The sequence below is a fragment of the Schistocerca piceifrons genome, chromosome 7 (genome assembly GCF_021461385.2).
Source record: "Schistocerca piceifrons isolate TAMUIC-IGC-003096 chromosome 7, iqSchPice1.1, whole genome shotgun sequence".
NCBI classification, from domain to species: Eukaryota; Metazoa; Arthropoda; class Insecta; order Orthoptera; family Acrididae; genus Schistocerca; species Schistocerca piceifrons.
Window position 1 is genome coordinate 447,341,933 of NC_060144.1, and position 17,327 is coordinate 447,359,259.

General features: G+C 41.3%; 1 protein-coding gene across 1 annotated transcript in view; it reads right to left on the reverse strand.

Moving 5' to 3' along the window:
- LOC124709001 (luciferin sulfotransferase-like) overlaps positions 1-17,327 on the reverse strand; it is a 126,238-nt gene that overhangs the window by 60,830 nt on the left and 48,081 nt on the right. Inside the window, exon 6 of the mRNA XM_047240635.1 lies at positions 16,469-16,758. Within this exon, the coding sequence (XP_047096591.1) occupies positions 16,469-16,758 (290 nt within the window). The remainder of the gene's footprint in view (positions 1-16,468; positions 16,759-17,327) is intronic.

The following is a 17,327-nucleotide window of genomic DNA, read 5'->3' on the forward strand; positions in this document are numbered from 1 at the left end:
ATTCGTAACTGTACTCCACTCTCACTCCTATCTACACTTATTCCTTCGCCCCCAGTGTCCCCTCCTGCTCTTCCTACTTGGATGACTCAATCTGTCTCTCCACTCCCATTCACTGCATCTCCAGACTTAATTGACTCCTCGTCTGTAAATGGCATCATTCCATCACTACCAACATCTCTCCCACCAATACAGAACAGCATGTGTCAGCAGGGGCATCAGTCCGTACCACTTCACCATTGTCACATCCATCATCACTGCAACTGGACCCATAGGAGAAGCACCAGCAATACCTACTCCAGCAACAGCCAAGCACACACCACGCTCATATGCCACATCTATGACACCACATGCCACATATGCATTAGCTTCAACCTCAACAGCTCCAGATAATAAAATGGATAGCTGTGTAAAATCCTGTCTCATTCCATTTCCAACATCCGCAACATCACATCCTCAGACGTTCCCTTCAAAATAGATACCCTACCTACCTCTGAAACCCAAAAACGGCCACACCAGATTTCTCCACCCACCCGCACCCCCTGAATCTGTGGAATTCCTCCCATTCCATCCGCAACATCTCCATCAGATTCCTTCATCCTATCACATCCAGACGTCAAATTTCTCAGTCCTACATCACTGTTCCTCGGAATAAAATGGGAGCTTCAAACCTTAACACATCATAATTCATACTCCACAAAGAATCCATAATCCCACGTACTTGGATCCTGATTTCGAAGCCCACCTATCGCAAAGACTACAGTCACATTTGGTCCACATGCCTCCCTGCTCCCACTTAGTCCACCACATTCTAAACAACTCCCCCTCCCCTTTAACACCTGCCAATTCTTGGCGCCGTGATAAAGGAAGTTGACCCTGAGATCATAGTAGGAGATTAGCTTAGTGTTTAGTGTGTCTGATTGCCAAGCAGTGGGCTCCCGTTCGATTCCCAGCCAGGTTGGAAATTTTTGGAAATTTTCTCCAGTTGTGTTGGCTTCATTACCACTTTATCATTATCAACACGCAGGTCACCCACTGTGGCATCAAACAAAAGACTTACACCTTTGGCAGCCGAACTTCCCCAGATCGGTGATGTAGCGCATGACCTGATTTCCATTCACGATTTCCATGTCCAAAAAACCCTCTGTATTCATCACCACTGTAACCCCACTTTATCCATTCATGTTTTTCAGAAGACCCTGCATGATACTTGCTTTCCACAAACCCTTAGCAGGCATCCTCAACTTGAAAATGGCACCTGTATCTTTTGTGAAAGACGCCTACGACCGTTTGCATGAGCAAATATCACTACAAAATTTCTGATTATTTGTTAACTTTAAGTTGATAGTCTGAATAACTTAATTGGAATGGTAACGGAAATACGACGTTGCTCTGAGACAAATAATTTTAGATAACAACATTTTATTTAATAAAATCATGAAAACAAATCCTTGATCACTTCCTTTACTTAATGGTATGGTTATATGGAATGCTGGCCTATCGTCAGTGATACCAAAAGAAAAATAGCAATTTTATGCAACCTGACTATCTTTCCTAACTAAGATGACTATAGGAGCCATCACGCAGACCGTCTATACTCACCAGAGTCTCAGCAGCAAATGCCTAACCGTCTCCCCTCGTCCGGGATCCACACGCGGTGGCTGGAAGGGCTCAGAGAGTCTGCACAGCGGCTATTTGCCAACCTAACGGGGCCTGCTAACGCGTGGGGAACTTATGTCTCTCTGGTCCAGTGCAGTCGCACTCTACTTGATACAATGGTTGGCTAAACTGCATCTCCACATTTAGAGAACCCACAGCAGACAGCCCATGCGTACGTCAGCAGACGACCAGCATTCACATTTGCAGACTATACTAATAGTGATAATATACCATAATTCCGGATTAAAATTCCCTGAATGTCGGAATGCACCCAGGTGTGGTTTGAGCATGTGACTCTTGTAACAAGCCATGTATCGGCTCACATGGAGCCGTCACAACCCATCTACCATACATCACCTACTTCAGAATGGGGCCTACCCCCATCAATACAAACACAAAGCAGAACCTTTACAATCCCAAACCTAACGTAGCCACAAATGCCTCACCTACAATAGCCATTTTACTCCTAATTGCAAAACGTCGTCCAGCTGACCCCACTGCAAACATAACCATATGTACCATCACAGTTGTAACTTTCAGTACCTGTCCTTCTGCAACACCTGCAACCAATCCCATCCCACTTATTCCTGTAAGCGCACAGTCAAACCCCCTTCAACAAAACCTGAACTGACCAACCCTAATGTTGTCGATGATATTTTGTTGGTTCAAAGTAATATTGATCTGTTGAATATTTTTACTTTGGATAATTGGTGTCGTTACTACCCATAAATTGAAGTAATATTATGATAGGATGCAATTTAAATTTCGTAATTTAATTACCCTTTCGAATGATCTAGAAATTCCTAGGTGGTGCAGCATTGTATTCCGGGAATTTTTTATTCTCCCGATAACAAATGACAAAGAGTTGTGGCATCACTCGTAAGCATCATTAAATGACTCCAGGATGATTTTTAATAAACGCTGCTAGGAACAGGATTTTAATGCAGTCTCTATAATTGCGAAGATAGAATTCTATGTACAACATTAATGGAATGAGACTACTAAAATACAAATTTATTTAATATTCAGCAACTGTTCATAGACGCAACCTCATCCTTGTGTACTGTTTTGTTGTTCTGTTGTCACAGACTCGGTAATTTGTCGTTGGTGCATGTATGTGAACGTAATTTGTACTTTCTCTGAATAGAGGGCATACATTAAAATCAATTTACAGCTTTCTTAAAAAAAGGTTTATTGAAACACACCCACACTATATTGAGGTGGTTCAAAAACTTTAAAGAGGCCTTATTGAAGGTTCCCCTTTGTCTCAAGCACTTTTTGACAGAGCACAAGCTGCATTTCAGTTCAGTCCCCAAATTTTAATTCGTTGTGTGTCATGTTAATTGCAGGATGCAGGATGAGCTGTCCATAAAGAGTTAAATAAATAGTTAGTCCTTTTTGATTACAAAGTACAAATGGCCGAAGCATTGCTGCCTAATCATGGTACTCTGCAGTATTCATTCGTGTGTTCCAAACTGGCTTCCATAGATGCTGACAACAAACAACCTGAAAAACTGCAAGTGTTCAGGTAAAGCAACGTTCCACGTTTTTGGACGCACAGATTGCCACAGTAGCAGTATTTGGGGATACTAAAACCGTTTGGTGAAGCCTCTTAGACGATACAGTGATATTCCCATTGTTCTCCATAGAGAAAAATCTGACGGAAAATGTTTATCTTGACATGAGCTAACAGATTCTGCTACCACAGATGGGAGAGTTGCAGCCATCCATCATAATTTTCCAGAATGATGATACTGTCCCAGTTTGGAATTTGAAGGTGTGGGACATAATGAGCGATACAATTCCTGATATATGTGCAGGCCATGACGGACCTTTCGAAAGACCTTCTTATGTCACACTATTAGACATATTTCTGTAGGATTACGTCAAGAATGGCATGCGCAGAACACCAGTCAATGATATTGCTACTCTCCATCCACGAATCTACACAACTATCAGAACTGTTGGTGCTGAAGTGCTGACCAGTACATGGGAAGATCATGAGTATCGCCTTGATACGCTATGAAGAGGAAGTGGGGCACATATTGAAATTCCGTTACAATAGAAAAGAACTCTGACAGCTGCCAAATGTTTCACAACAACCCACAGTCCTCTACCTATAATAGTTACCGTGTAATGATTTTTTGAAGTAATAGAGGAACTTCATGGACATCCAGTGAAAATAACAAGACTAATAAGCAAAGGATTGTCTGCCACACATTTTAAAGTGGCTTGCAGAACACAGGTGTAGATATGGTTTTCAGCAGGCTGTGCATTTGGGCAGAGCTACCTCGAGGTGTGCTTTAAGACGCGCAGATATTGACGGAAGCGTCGACGAATGCGAGGAGCCCCGCTCGTAAAGCAGCGCAGCGCGGCCTGTTGGCTGGTGCTCCCATCTGCTGACGTGAGGGCGCTCCAGCCGTGACGGATTGCGACCGCCCGAGGCGCAGTGGGCGTGACGAATTGCGGGCCAGCCGCCGGGGGTCACTCCAGGGGCGACGGCGGGCTCTTACGTCAGCTTACACACCTGCACTATTCCACGCACACTCAGGCAGCGGGCTCACACCCGGGTCTGTATTCAGTCAGTGGTGTCCATGGCCACCAGAAATATTTATATTCGTTGTCAATCGTAGAAGTGTTTATATTTGCAACAAATAACTGTAGCCTTGTCTCGTCTGTGTTGGATTGGGTTTTGAAAAGTGTCACTGTTTATAACGTAAATTATCCGTGTCAGTCACTTTTACTTTCTTCCACAATGCGTTTCGTGTGTTTTCACCAGCATCTGACTAATCTGAAGATACAAAATAAAATCATGGCTTACGATATAGTTGACATATTTAATAAATTCTACATCATTGCTTCTACCGTTGAAATGGGCATTTCTGGACCTAATAGATGAGGTATATTTCCACTGTGTCCAGACAAGTTTAAAGAGATCAAATTTACTGCAGTACAACATCAGAGCAAACAGTCTGTAGTAACTGACGAGGCAGAAGAAGCTTTGCCGGAGGAAAATATGAAAGAGACGAAGCCCACTTTCGTTGCAACTGAACCATCTGGAAAAAGAATTTTCAAAAGCCTTGAATAAAATTTCACCTACTCCCAAGAATGCAAAGCAGTAATACGAGGGACACCAATGTAGAGAACATTCAACCATACTTACAGGAACTCCAATAAAAACAGTCCTGAAAGACCCGGAGACCAAGAAAAAAGATAGAGCTATAGTACAAAAAGGACAGAAGAGAAAAAACTGAATGAGAGAAGAAAATAAAAGCAGAAAATAAAAACAAAAGTCAAGATAACCTAAAAATGAAAAATCGACGCAGGCGCCTGATCATTTTTCGGTCTTTATCATCATCTGATGATGATGAGTCTAACTATAATTTCTGTGATGATTACGAGGATCATGACACCTTCAATATTCATGATGACAACGCTGAAATCTGCGTCATTTGTGGAGAATTTGGGCAAAATGAAGTGGTACAGTTGCTATACGAGTATTGAGCTTATGCTATGCTAAATTTATGATTTTTTCCCAGTTGTCTTAATCAAGACTAAGTATTATTAAGCCTTCTCATTGTCTCATAAAAAAGGGTGATAAATGTAAATTACAACAGTTACATTACTTGTTTACTAAAACTCTTTCAGAGTGTATGTTTCCTCTTAGTTTTCAGATGTATGCCGTGCTTAGCCCAGGGACATGGCCTTATTACTCTGGTACCCAGCGTGATGGAGCTACTGTGTGTATTTTTACAACACATTTTCAAAACTAAAATTTAAAAAGATGTATATCTGAAAAAATGTAATAAATAAGTATTAGTTGGTGAAGCTGTAGTATTATTCTGTAAGAAAAATACGCTTTTAACGAGATAAGAAATCGGTTTCCGGTAAGATGGCATCATTACCCGAGATCCTCTACATTACAATTTTGTTTGTTAGATGTAGCGAGCTGTCTGTTTTGTATTTCATTTCGGTACAAATAAAGTACACTTTGCACATTTACCTTAATGAGCCACTAGAATTATAAATCTTAAAGAATAAATACATCTTACAAGTAACATCATTTTTCGATTCAAATGTATAATTTTTATGCCATATACTGTAATAAATGCAAATTATCCTTTATTTGTAGCGAAATTAATATCAAAATAGACAGTTGGCTACATCAAGAAAATCATCGATCTGTCTAAGATGAGGGTGTAAGCTATCGAAACGCGTAGTGGGAGAAAATAAAAGTGGCGGAGGCAGGTAACTGTTTTAATTAACCTTTCCTGTAAATAACTGTTGCACTAAGACTTCTGTAAAATATTTTTATGTCTGTATGTGCACGAAACCGTTTGTAAACTAAGCACAGACACATATTTTTTTAGTAGCCTTGGTAAAATCTAGAGAGCGAAGTAAATGAAAAACTTAATAACAACTTCTGTCATCAGTCTTTTCAGTAGCGTCTGTAGTGTCCTCTTTGAAAACAGCGTACGCTCATAAAGAAATGTAAACAGTATGTTCACACCTGCCATATGTTGGCACAGAGCATTATCGAGCACATTACACTACAGAGGTTAACAGTCAATGCTAATAGGTATCATTTGTTAGCTAGAGCGGTTTTGATGTTTCTGTAATTCTCAATAGACCTTAGCATCTCCTCATGTCTACTAAACTAGGGGACTCAGTAGGAGAACTGACATGTTAATAAGGCCTATTGGGACTGACAGAAACATCGAAACCTGTCTAGCCAATAAACAATACATTTTAGCATTGACTGTTAACCCCTGTAGTGTAATACGCTCGCTGATGTTCTGTGCCAACAACAAAGAAGATGTAAACATATTGTTTATGTGGTGTCACCGCCAGACACCACACTTGCTAGGTGGTAGCTTAAATCGGCCGCGGTCCATTTAGTACATGTCGGACCCGCGTGTCGCCACTGTGTGATCGCAGACCGAGCGCCACCACAAGGCAGGTCTCGATATACGATATAGCACTCGACCCCAGTTGTACGACGACATTGCTAGCGACTATACGGACGAAGCCTTTCTCTCATTTGCCGAGAGACAGTTAGAATACCCTTCAGCTAAGTCCATGGCTACTACCTAGCAAGGCGCCATTAGCCTTACATAGTTTGATAGTTATCGTATGAAATGTCTCAACAAGAAGAACGATGTATACAACAAGGATAAATAAAAGTTAAGTATTCGAGGAGCTGAATACTTTTCTTATTAGCATTCAATACTTATCCTGTTCCAGAATTCACGCCAGTCGGCGTGTGTGAGTACGCGTGCCTTTCTTTCGGCTACCCGTCACTGTGGACTGGCTGCTTTGTCAGTCCACTACAGTTTACGTTGCTGTATGACCGTACAGTTTTCAAAGAGAACACTACAAACGCTATTGAAAAGAGGGATGACAAACAGTGTTATTAAGTTTTCATTTATTTTACTGTCTAGGTTTCCCCAAGGCTACCAAAAAATGTGTAATGGTGTTTAGTTAACAAACGGTTTCATGCACATACAAACATACAGGTATTTTACAGAAATTAGTTTGTACAACAGTTATCTACAAAGATGATAAATTAAAACAAATACCTTTCTCAGTGATTTATTAGCGATGACTGTTAAACCCAATAGTAAACTGTAGAAGGGCGTTGCACCAGTGTTTTGTCATATACGACAGAAATAAACAAAATTCACACGTATGCCATAAGTTTAAAAGGACCGATAGGTAATAGGTAGGTAATCTGTAAGGTTCCAGGAATAATTTTGACCAAATTAGCACAAATATCATTCACCTTAGTCCTCTACCAAAATAGCAAACGTATAATTTCTTGAGAAACATATATTAACATTTAATCATAAATGACATTTACTCAATTCAATAGTTAAAAAACTCTATGTGGCTAATATAATGCCTTTAGCATACAGAGTTAATGAAAAATTTAACTTCAAGAAAATAAGAGAGGTTCTTTTGAAGTGCACATGGCAGATGGAGCAAAGCACTTGGCTTCAAATGGCTCTGAGCGCTATGGGACTTAACATCTGAGGTCATCAGTCCCCTAAAACTTAGAACTACTTAAACCTAGCTAACCTAAGGACACCACACACATCCATGCCTGAGGCAGGATTCGAACCTGCGACCGTAGCAGTCGCGTGGTTCCGGACTGAAGCGCCTAGAACCGCTCGGCCACCTCGGCCGGCGGAAAGCGGTTGATCCGACGTCTGTTGAACATGTGGCTGCAGCACTGCAGAAGGCTTAGAACGGTGGTATGGAAACATGCGTTCCACGGGGCATTGCCAGAAGGTTGGACATGCCCACGAGCGCGGTGCATAATATCGTACGAAGCATCTATGCAAAAGCACCCTTGTTCAGGAGTTGCGTCCTGCTGACCTGTCAACAAGACAAACATTCGATCTGGAATTTGTAGCTCGCAGGAAAGTACGCAATGAATGGTCATGGAACTTTCTGTGGACAGACGAAGCCAGTTTTCATCTCCAAGCACGTGTCAATTTCAGAACTGCGAAATATGGGTAAGGAAAATCTTCATGCACCGCAACCGGTACCACTTCATTCTGCAAAGGTGACTGTGTGGTGCGGATGAACGGCATCGTTTACCGTAAGGCCGTATTTTCTTCGAGGAGATGAGTGCTGAGGGTCCTGTTACCTGTAACGTCACTGGTAAAGTTCTTCAACAGCGTGCGTGTGTAAGTAGTATTATTTTTATACTTGTGAAGCGGCTGCTGCAGAGGCGTTGAGGCGTTATCAGTGGTCATCTCTGTAGCCCGGCCATCCAGATCACCTGATCCTCTTCCGTGTGACATCTGGCTGTAGGTTTATTTGAAAGATGATGTGTTCAGTATTCCAATTACGAATGTAACTGAACTGAAGGCACGCATTGCGCAACGCATTCTGTACTTGCATCCCCCACCCCTCTCCACCTAGACTCTCCGATCTGTTGTGAAACACGCTGTTTCTCGGTTTCTACTTGTGGCAGAAAATTTGGATGGCATTTTGAGATTGTCTTGTACTAGTCTTACGACTGATACAAACCGATGACATTTTGCATTTTATAAGGGTTTTGATAACAGAACAATGAAAAACAGATGTCATTTTGCTTTTTGTGTTGTTAACGGCCTCAGGACAAAAAACTTTTTTTTTTCCGTCTGATGTGGTACGACCTTACCGTGTTTGTTGGGGTTGCCTAAATAACATTGCCACAAGTGTTGACTTGAGTGAAGAAATTGTGCAGTCAATATTGAGGTAGATGTAATGTGTAGCCTTAGCAATAGCTGTCATACTGTGATTCATCTGTCATTTGTAGCCGGCCCGATTTACTTTTGGAAAAATTTTCTTTTCTTTGCCTTGACGTTTCCCCCTGCGTCACTAATATTCTGTTCAAATTTAATGTCGCTCTGAGAAGTGGTTCCCTTTCACAGCGTTTTGAAACTTAACTTTAATTATGGACACACGGAATATCTTTGCGTAATTTCAGAGAACCTGTTTGCCTTCCGTGCCCAAAGGGGACAGCCAGCACTACGTCGAGTTAAGCAAATTGGTCGGGCATGCACGTCTCTCGTGTGCTGGTGCTAGCTGGGACATTTTCACCGATGTTGGGCTAGAGTTGCTACGTTGCTACATGTATCCACGTTGTGGCCGAGTGGGAAACTTCTACTTGGCGTCATCTATTTCCGGTGCGCTTCCTGTAGTTCAGGCCTGGCTGCTAACGTAGAGAAGGACCGCGAGATGGAAGTTAGGCAGAGTGGACGAAGTCTGGCAGACATTATAGAAGCCGACCGAACTGTTACTCCAGGGCGATCATTGCGAAAATTATTTGGTGAGGCCTTTATGCTAAAATTATCTCTTCGGATCTCACTGAAAAATTGGCGCTAGATATTTACTTACTGCAACACGTCATGGTTAAAATTTCATGTATCTGTATATGAATATAATTCATTGTGAGGTCATTTACCTGTTCTCTTTCTGACTGGAATGAAAACGGGTCAATATTGTTAAGTGTTTTATTTTACCTCAGCTGGGGAACTTTTATAACCATTGTTTGTCTTTCTTAAATTCATGCCAAAGCAAAAAAATTGTTTTTACGGCGCTTAACCACAAACATCTACAATTAATACTTTGTTGTAGCCTTTAAATGTTTCAAAATCTTGTTTAAACATGTTTTACGACCTGAAATCGCCTTCTTAATTGTGTTTCTTTACTTCTGTCAAAGTTCTGTACTATTTATCCTGACTAAATGTCATTACTATTCTTCATACCCTTAGCGGATATCGGATTAATTCCTTCCTTTCATACCCTTGAAGGTCCGGAACTTCTGCTGGGCTACTGACGCGCAGTCACCTTTCTTGTAGAAGAGTTTTTACCAGCAGCGCGCGATCCTTCGTGGAGTCAGTCATGTGGGGCGTCGCGGGCGCAAACTGAGATACAGCCGAGTGCCGTGTGACTGCTGGTGGCATAGCCTGACGCTTACAACGCTATCTAGTTGTTCAAATATTCGTGTAAATTGTTTTCTCTCTATGACGTTTCTTCCCGTCAATAATACGCTTTTCAAATTTGACGTCTTTTTCAAGAGTTGTTCTCTTTTTACAGCGTTTTTTCTCGAACTTTAATTATAGGCACACTGTAGTAGAATATATAGTTGATCTTGCGCTTTCGCGGGGGTCAAAAATCTACATAGTCTTCTAAGAAATCAACGCACTTCAAACCATGACAGCTACTATTTTTTCTGAAGTATATGCTGTATATTTAAACAATGTTTCTATACAAAAGTTGTAAAACTATGAAATTTCATTTGTACTATATTCCACATCTGTAACTCTATAGGTATTCTAAACTGAAGTCCCGAACCGCGATTTTCTGTCTTTATCTTACAAATAATTTCAGAAACTGCTGTAGGAATTTGATATCATTTTCACTAACAGACTTATTCACAACGATGGTTCGTTTATATAATTTATAATTACACTGAGGTGAGTAAAGCCATAACATACCTCCTAATATTGCGTCGGACCTCCTCGTTCCCCGTGTAGTAGGGCAAATCGATGTGGGATGGAGTCAAGAATTCCTTCGAAGGCCCCTCTAGAAATATTGTACCCATCCATAAATACGAAAATGGTGCCGTTGCAGGATTTTGTGCACGAATTGACCTCTCCATTACGTCCCATAAATTTTCGATGGGATTCATGTCGGGCGATACGGGTGGCCAAATCATTCACTCGAATTCTCCAGAATGTTCTTTAAACCAATCACGAACACGGTGAGATGGTGCGCAGTCGTCTATAAAAATCCTATCGTTATTTGGTCTCCAACTACCCAAACATTACTATTTCCAGTCAATTATTGATTCACTTGGACCAGCGAACGCAGTACGTTCCACGTAAACACAGCCCACGCCATTACGCAACCACCATTAGCATGGACAGTGCCTTGTTGACAAGTTGTGTCCATGGTTTCGTGGGATCTGCACCACTCTCGAAATATACCATCAGTTCAAAAAATTGTTCAAATGGCTGTAAGCACTATGGGACTTATCATCTGAGGTCATCAGCCCATAGACTTAGAACTACTTAAACCTAAGTAACCTAAGGACATTACACACATCAATGCCCGAGGCAGCAGCGCGGTTCCGGATTAAAGCGTCTAGAACCACTCGACCACAGCGGCCGGCCTACCATCAGTTCTCAGTAACTGAAGTTTCGACTCGTGTGACCAGTCACCTAAGGCCCAGTCGATATGGTCACGAACTCAGGAGAGGCACTGCAGCCGACGTCGTGCTGTTAGCAAAGGCATTCGCGTCGGTCGTCTGCTGCCATAGCCCATTAACGTCAAATTTCGCCGTAATGTCCAAACGGATAAGTTCGTCGTACGCCACACACTGATTTCTGCGGTTACTTCACGCAGTGTTGCTTGTCTGTTAGAACTGACAACTTTACTCAAATGTCGCTGCTCTCGGTTGTTAAGTGAAGGCCGTCGGCCACTGTGTTGTCATTGCTGAGAGGTAATGCCTGAAATTCGGCATTCTCGGCACACTCTTGACACAATCGATCCCGGAATACAGAATTCCATAATGATTTACGAAATGGACTGTCTCACGCCTCTAGCTCCAACTACCATTTCGCGTTCAAAGTCTTGATTCCCGTCATGCGGCCTTAATCACATTTGACACCATTTCACGTGAATCACCTGAGAACAAACGACAGCTCCGCCAATGCACTGCCCTTTTGTACCTTGTGTACGCGATACTACTCCATCTGTATATGTGCATATCGCTATTCCATAACTTTTGTCACCTCAGTGTATAGGAACGATGAGTACGTAACATATATATTGTTATTTCTTCCATATTTAAACGATCAGAGCTACGAGCTGGTCCACTACAGAGGAGGCGGTGGCTGGCGACAGAAGCAGTAAAATGAAGAACGGCCGCAATTCCAGAGAACAGTGGAGCTTGACCCATGTCTATCTCTACGTACTGTACGTAAAAGTTCTTAATCGCATTTTCTGTTTCTGTGTGAGGGCAAACTTCAGTCACTGCTGTAAGGATCTTGATATGGTTTTCACTAACAGAGTGATTGACGAAGAGTGTTTGTATACATAACTTATAAATGTCTCAGCCAATCTGGTTAAACTATGATGACGTTTATCGATTAAGTCGTGCCTCCTAAGAGCTTTCCGTGGTACGTTTCTTAAATCGTTTCACTTACATAATTTAGAGTTAATATTCAGTTACCTAGCGTTATTCTCTGAATTTTAATCATAATCCTACGCAGCGACCCGGTGTCAAAATTACCGCTACGCCAGGCCAGTCGTCCAGCTACAGATACTTAGTCCTACCCGTGCGAATGGATTGATCGTTAGTTATATGTAAGTGTATATACACTGTTACATGTCAGAGCATAGAATCGTCAAGTGAAATTGTTGGGAGCAGGTGGTCTTCCAAAGTTCTTTGGAAATTGATCAAAAGCGCTGCATGAGGTCCACTCCGGCTCTCTTCCACCGTTAATCGTCAAGAAATTGTGTGGACGCACCAAAAACTCGCAACTGAGTGTGAAGGGTTCTGGAATAATTGCAGATACGACATTATTTGCATTAAAAGAGACGTGTGAGAGCAGCAGGGAGCCAGTCACTGTCTGCCAAAAGCCTCAAAGAGGATTACCGTGTTTATTCGAAGAACTACAGAGATGCACATGGGAGCCTCTTGGATTGTTGAAGACGGCCAACATGCGATACCACTGTAAATAAGAAATCGACCATTTTTAGAGAAGACCGTTCAGACTGTTAAGCATGTGAAGGTGGTCCCATTGCATTCTAACGAAATAAAGTTACTGCAGTTGTAAGTAAGTGCTGAATGTTTGTCATTTTTCTCATGTTATTATTATCAGCAATAAGATCCTATACCTAATCCTAATTCAAAAGCAATTGCGGATGGATCCACCTTTCTCCAAGCACACATTAGTGACTTGTTTTAACACTCAAACATATTTCACCACACTTGTAGCATCCTCGGAAATTTTCTTTCACTTCCCTGAAATACCGTCATACATATTGTGTTTAATCTAGAAAATATGCTACATCAGATTCTTTATTTCATTAAATTAAATATGTACTTTACCTTTGATTTTACACTGTGTGTCTCTTGTGGCTGCCATCCGAAGTCAGCCACGGGAGAAAATATGTATATAATGTCATACATGAACATAAGCGATGTTAGGATACCGTGTGCGTTAAATTTTTGTTTATAATTCAACCGTCACAATATCTATGCCGGTTAAATATCGTTGATCTACGATTGCTGTGTTTGGCTTGTTATGAGCTGTGGCTGGTTCGTGTATGTATTCAGATCGTGTTTTTGTTGTACTTGCGTAGTTGGGCTGGCCTTTAGACATCCTCAATACTTGTCTTTTTTTGTGAAGATGTGATATGGAGAACTATTTGGTGCGGTTTGTTGTTGATAGATTATGTTTCGTTTATAACTAAATGAACACTCGGTTCCTTCTGCTCATTTGTGAAATTCTGCGCCTTGTTATGTTACTGTGGCTTGGACAAACGTTTCACTGCACAATATCCGTTTATTATGCCCTTCTGACTGTCATTTCTTTCACTGTCTTGTTTCGGCTTGACAACCGTGAACTTCGAGTTTGTTCCGTTTGTTTTCAATTTGTTTTGTTCGTGTGTGTGGTTTTTATTTTGTGTTGTCAGATAGCTCATTTAAAGTACTGAATATTGTATTGTTGTAGAGTATTGTTTGGTCATTGACATTTGGGGACCTGTTTCTATTTCTAGTGTCGTGGTCGTTTTTAATGTAGTGGTTTCCAAACGTGGAATATGTACTGCCACTTTTTAATACTCTTAAATGTTCCGAAATTTGAGAAGTAAATCAGAATATCACCCAGAAACAGCTAAATATATAACTCGCTACTCTTCAAGTGCGTCACAAACGGAAACTAGCTCCTTACTGAGCTGTCTCCAACGGTCACTGACTATTCAAACCAAATGACTGACACATTTCGAGGCAATGGTTGGAGCTGTAGATTAACAGGCCACCTGGCCCACTTGACGGCAGCGCAAGGTGCTTTTAAATTTTCATTGGAGTGGGAAAATGATTGTAGTAAAATGATTTCTACTAAAATGTGCTGTTTTTAGTTCCTGTAAGTAATGTGTGAACACATTTGAGTAACTACTGTTGCATATATCAGGATACAATACAGCTTATTACTGAAATAATTACAAAACAAGTTATTAGTACCATTGTAAAATTTCCCTTACATTTATCATCACTGGTAACATTTCAAAATTGGTTGCATCCATGTAGTATCGACTGAAGTGTTCTACATTCAGTGGTATTGGTATAACGGATGAGGATGCGGATTTACACGAGTCTACTGCTAATTCGCTAATAGACGTGTGACTTCTACATAATCAGTATTTTTTCCCTTTAATGTTATTTTAGTTCCTCAAAAGTAACCTGACTGGCAGCGAATAAAACCACTCACCGACCAAAGCGCTACATCATGTTTTACAAAGTTGTATAATATATAACAAATAAGAGTTTAAGGACTACACAGAAAATGAAAATTCGATGGATATATAATACAATCATGTTCTTAACATAACAGTTGCAAACTAACAGATATAATTATCTCGGTGTTTCTACGATATTCTGGTGATGCTGATTATCCATGGAAAACAATAATCTTCATGATGAAGATGAAAAGAAATTTACATTAATTGGACCTTGAGGAACTGTAGCAGGCATACAAAATTGTAATGGTTAATGGTTGGGGGTAGGAAGGATACAAAGGACAGGATATGTTGGGATAAAAAAATTGTTCGTTTTCACCGATCCCAGTTATACATACATGGTTTTAGGAGTTAAAGCACATGTATTGATACCTTAATGTGTACCCACTTCAGTGTATTAGTTGTTTTTCCTGTACATTTAATAGTCCCCTTCTTCGAAACACGTCACATAAATACTACCTGGTGTTTTCTGGACGGTTGTAACTGCTTTACTAAGTGGACTACATCTGGCGGTATAGATTCACCATCTTGCATCCATGGATTCATACTACAAAGCTAACCTGTGCCCAGGAGAAAATAAGCATTACGGCTTACCCTTGCCACATGAACTTGGCGATAATAACCAAACTAAAAGCATACTACTCCTAATAGCCTGTAATTATTAATCCACAGATGAAGTAAATAATGTTGTAATGTTGTTCAGTACACTGTCATCAGTCGCCAATAAAAGTATCTCCACGCGTACCCCTAAAAATTTGTATAATAATATATGAACTGGAAGTCTCTAGTTCTGAGTAGTTTCTAATTCACGACTTGCAAAAATCTTGTAAATGAAAGAACTCATCCAGAAGACGCAGACTGTAAGAAAATGCATGACACCAACACCAGACTCCTCGTGACAGCTTCTAGTGGTTCACATCATACGTGTTGCTATACATATTTTTGTGGCGGTGTTCGTAGCGACAAACAATTCGCTGTAGAAACGGCTTACGAAGTCACCGCCACACTTTTAATAGCGGGCCGACCGGTCCGCTGGAACAGTGAACAGAAAGATGAAAACCCAAACACTCTGGTTAAATAAAAGTCGGTACTTATCTTTATTACGAAGATACAGAAACACAGTAGTGAACTCCGTGTCTACAGAAATCTGTCTAGTTCGAGTCGGAGCGGCTAGGTCAGCGTCGGCTGACGACAAACAACAACTCTGCTGCGATGAACACACAACTGACTAGCAAGTACACAATTCGGTGGCGAGTATACAACTGAGCGGCGAATACAGAACTGTCCTAGCGCTCGCGACTCCAGCGCTTAAGAAGCCAGAAGCCAGCGGTGGCGCGCGCAGACTTGCGGCGATTTGCTGTCTCGCTGGCGCTGCTTATGCGGACGGCGTCCGGACTTTGATGCTGCCAACCTTTTGGCAGCGGGCTCGGGTGGCATTACTGGCTAGGACATAACACATATTATGATAAAGTCGTCCATTATCATGTTATAATAACGTTGAGGTACAGTGTTGAGGACTGTAGATGATACAACCGACACATATCAGCACAGTTTTCATGGTTTCAAAGTGGTAGTTAGTTGAAGCTACAGCTGGAGAGTATGGCTAAGGCATAGGGTGTGGGAAATTAGATGGTTGTGCATTGGTGTAACATTGTATATGGCTCAATGCTTACTGTGTATGTTGTTAAATTCTGATATTGGGTCTCAGATGTCGTCATTACATCCAGTGCTATATATGACGTCTCTGATGCACTGATAACAGTAGCTGTCTTAGATAGGGCCATCATACCCAGTGCCACGAATGTTTTCCTGGATCCACTGGTCGAAGCGGCGGTTCATTTCTGGGGACATGCGCAGCCTGGCCTGGCCCACTTTGCCCTCTCGCATGAAGGCCTGATCGGAGGGCGGCGGCGGTAGACCAATGCTGGTCCTCAAACTGAGCATCACGTCGCTGCAGTTGGTGGCCGGATTGGCCCTCATGCTGCTGAAGCTCAGGTGGCCCTCCAGTTGGTGCAACTGCTCGTCTGTCACACTCTTGCCCAGGAATGCGGCTGTCTTGCGGATGACTGCTCCCACGTCCTGCACAGAAATCACCAACTATGACATCCTGTAAGAATGCCACAGCACCTTTGAAAGAATATCGTCAACCAGTCCAGCAAATACCAAGGGCAGAGAAGTGTGTGAACTATATGAGAAGAAATTTGACAGCACGTAAATCCAAGGTACTGACCAGAACAAAATACACAAAAATGGAAAAGAAAATTGAGGATGTGTACATGATAATCAATTTTGCTTAGGAGTAGGCACCATAGAGACAGTTCTGACATTACGCCTGACAAAGGAAGTAAGACTTGACAAAAGAATCAACGCACTTTCGTAAGATTTTTTGATCTCGAAAAATCCTTCGACAGGGTAAGAAGAAACAGTAAGTTTAAAATCATACAGAAATATTTATTTAAATCAAAAACTGTTTAATATAACACTTTTTTAAAACAGTCAGAAGAGTAAAAATAATATCACCTAGACCCATACAGGTTCCTAACTCCATACAAATAGTCATGAAAATTTGTGCTTCTCAAATTTTTAATATCTATGACAATATTTGTAAAACGTAAGGCACGTGCAACAGATAATTGATGCATGAATAA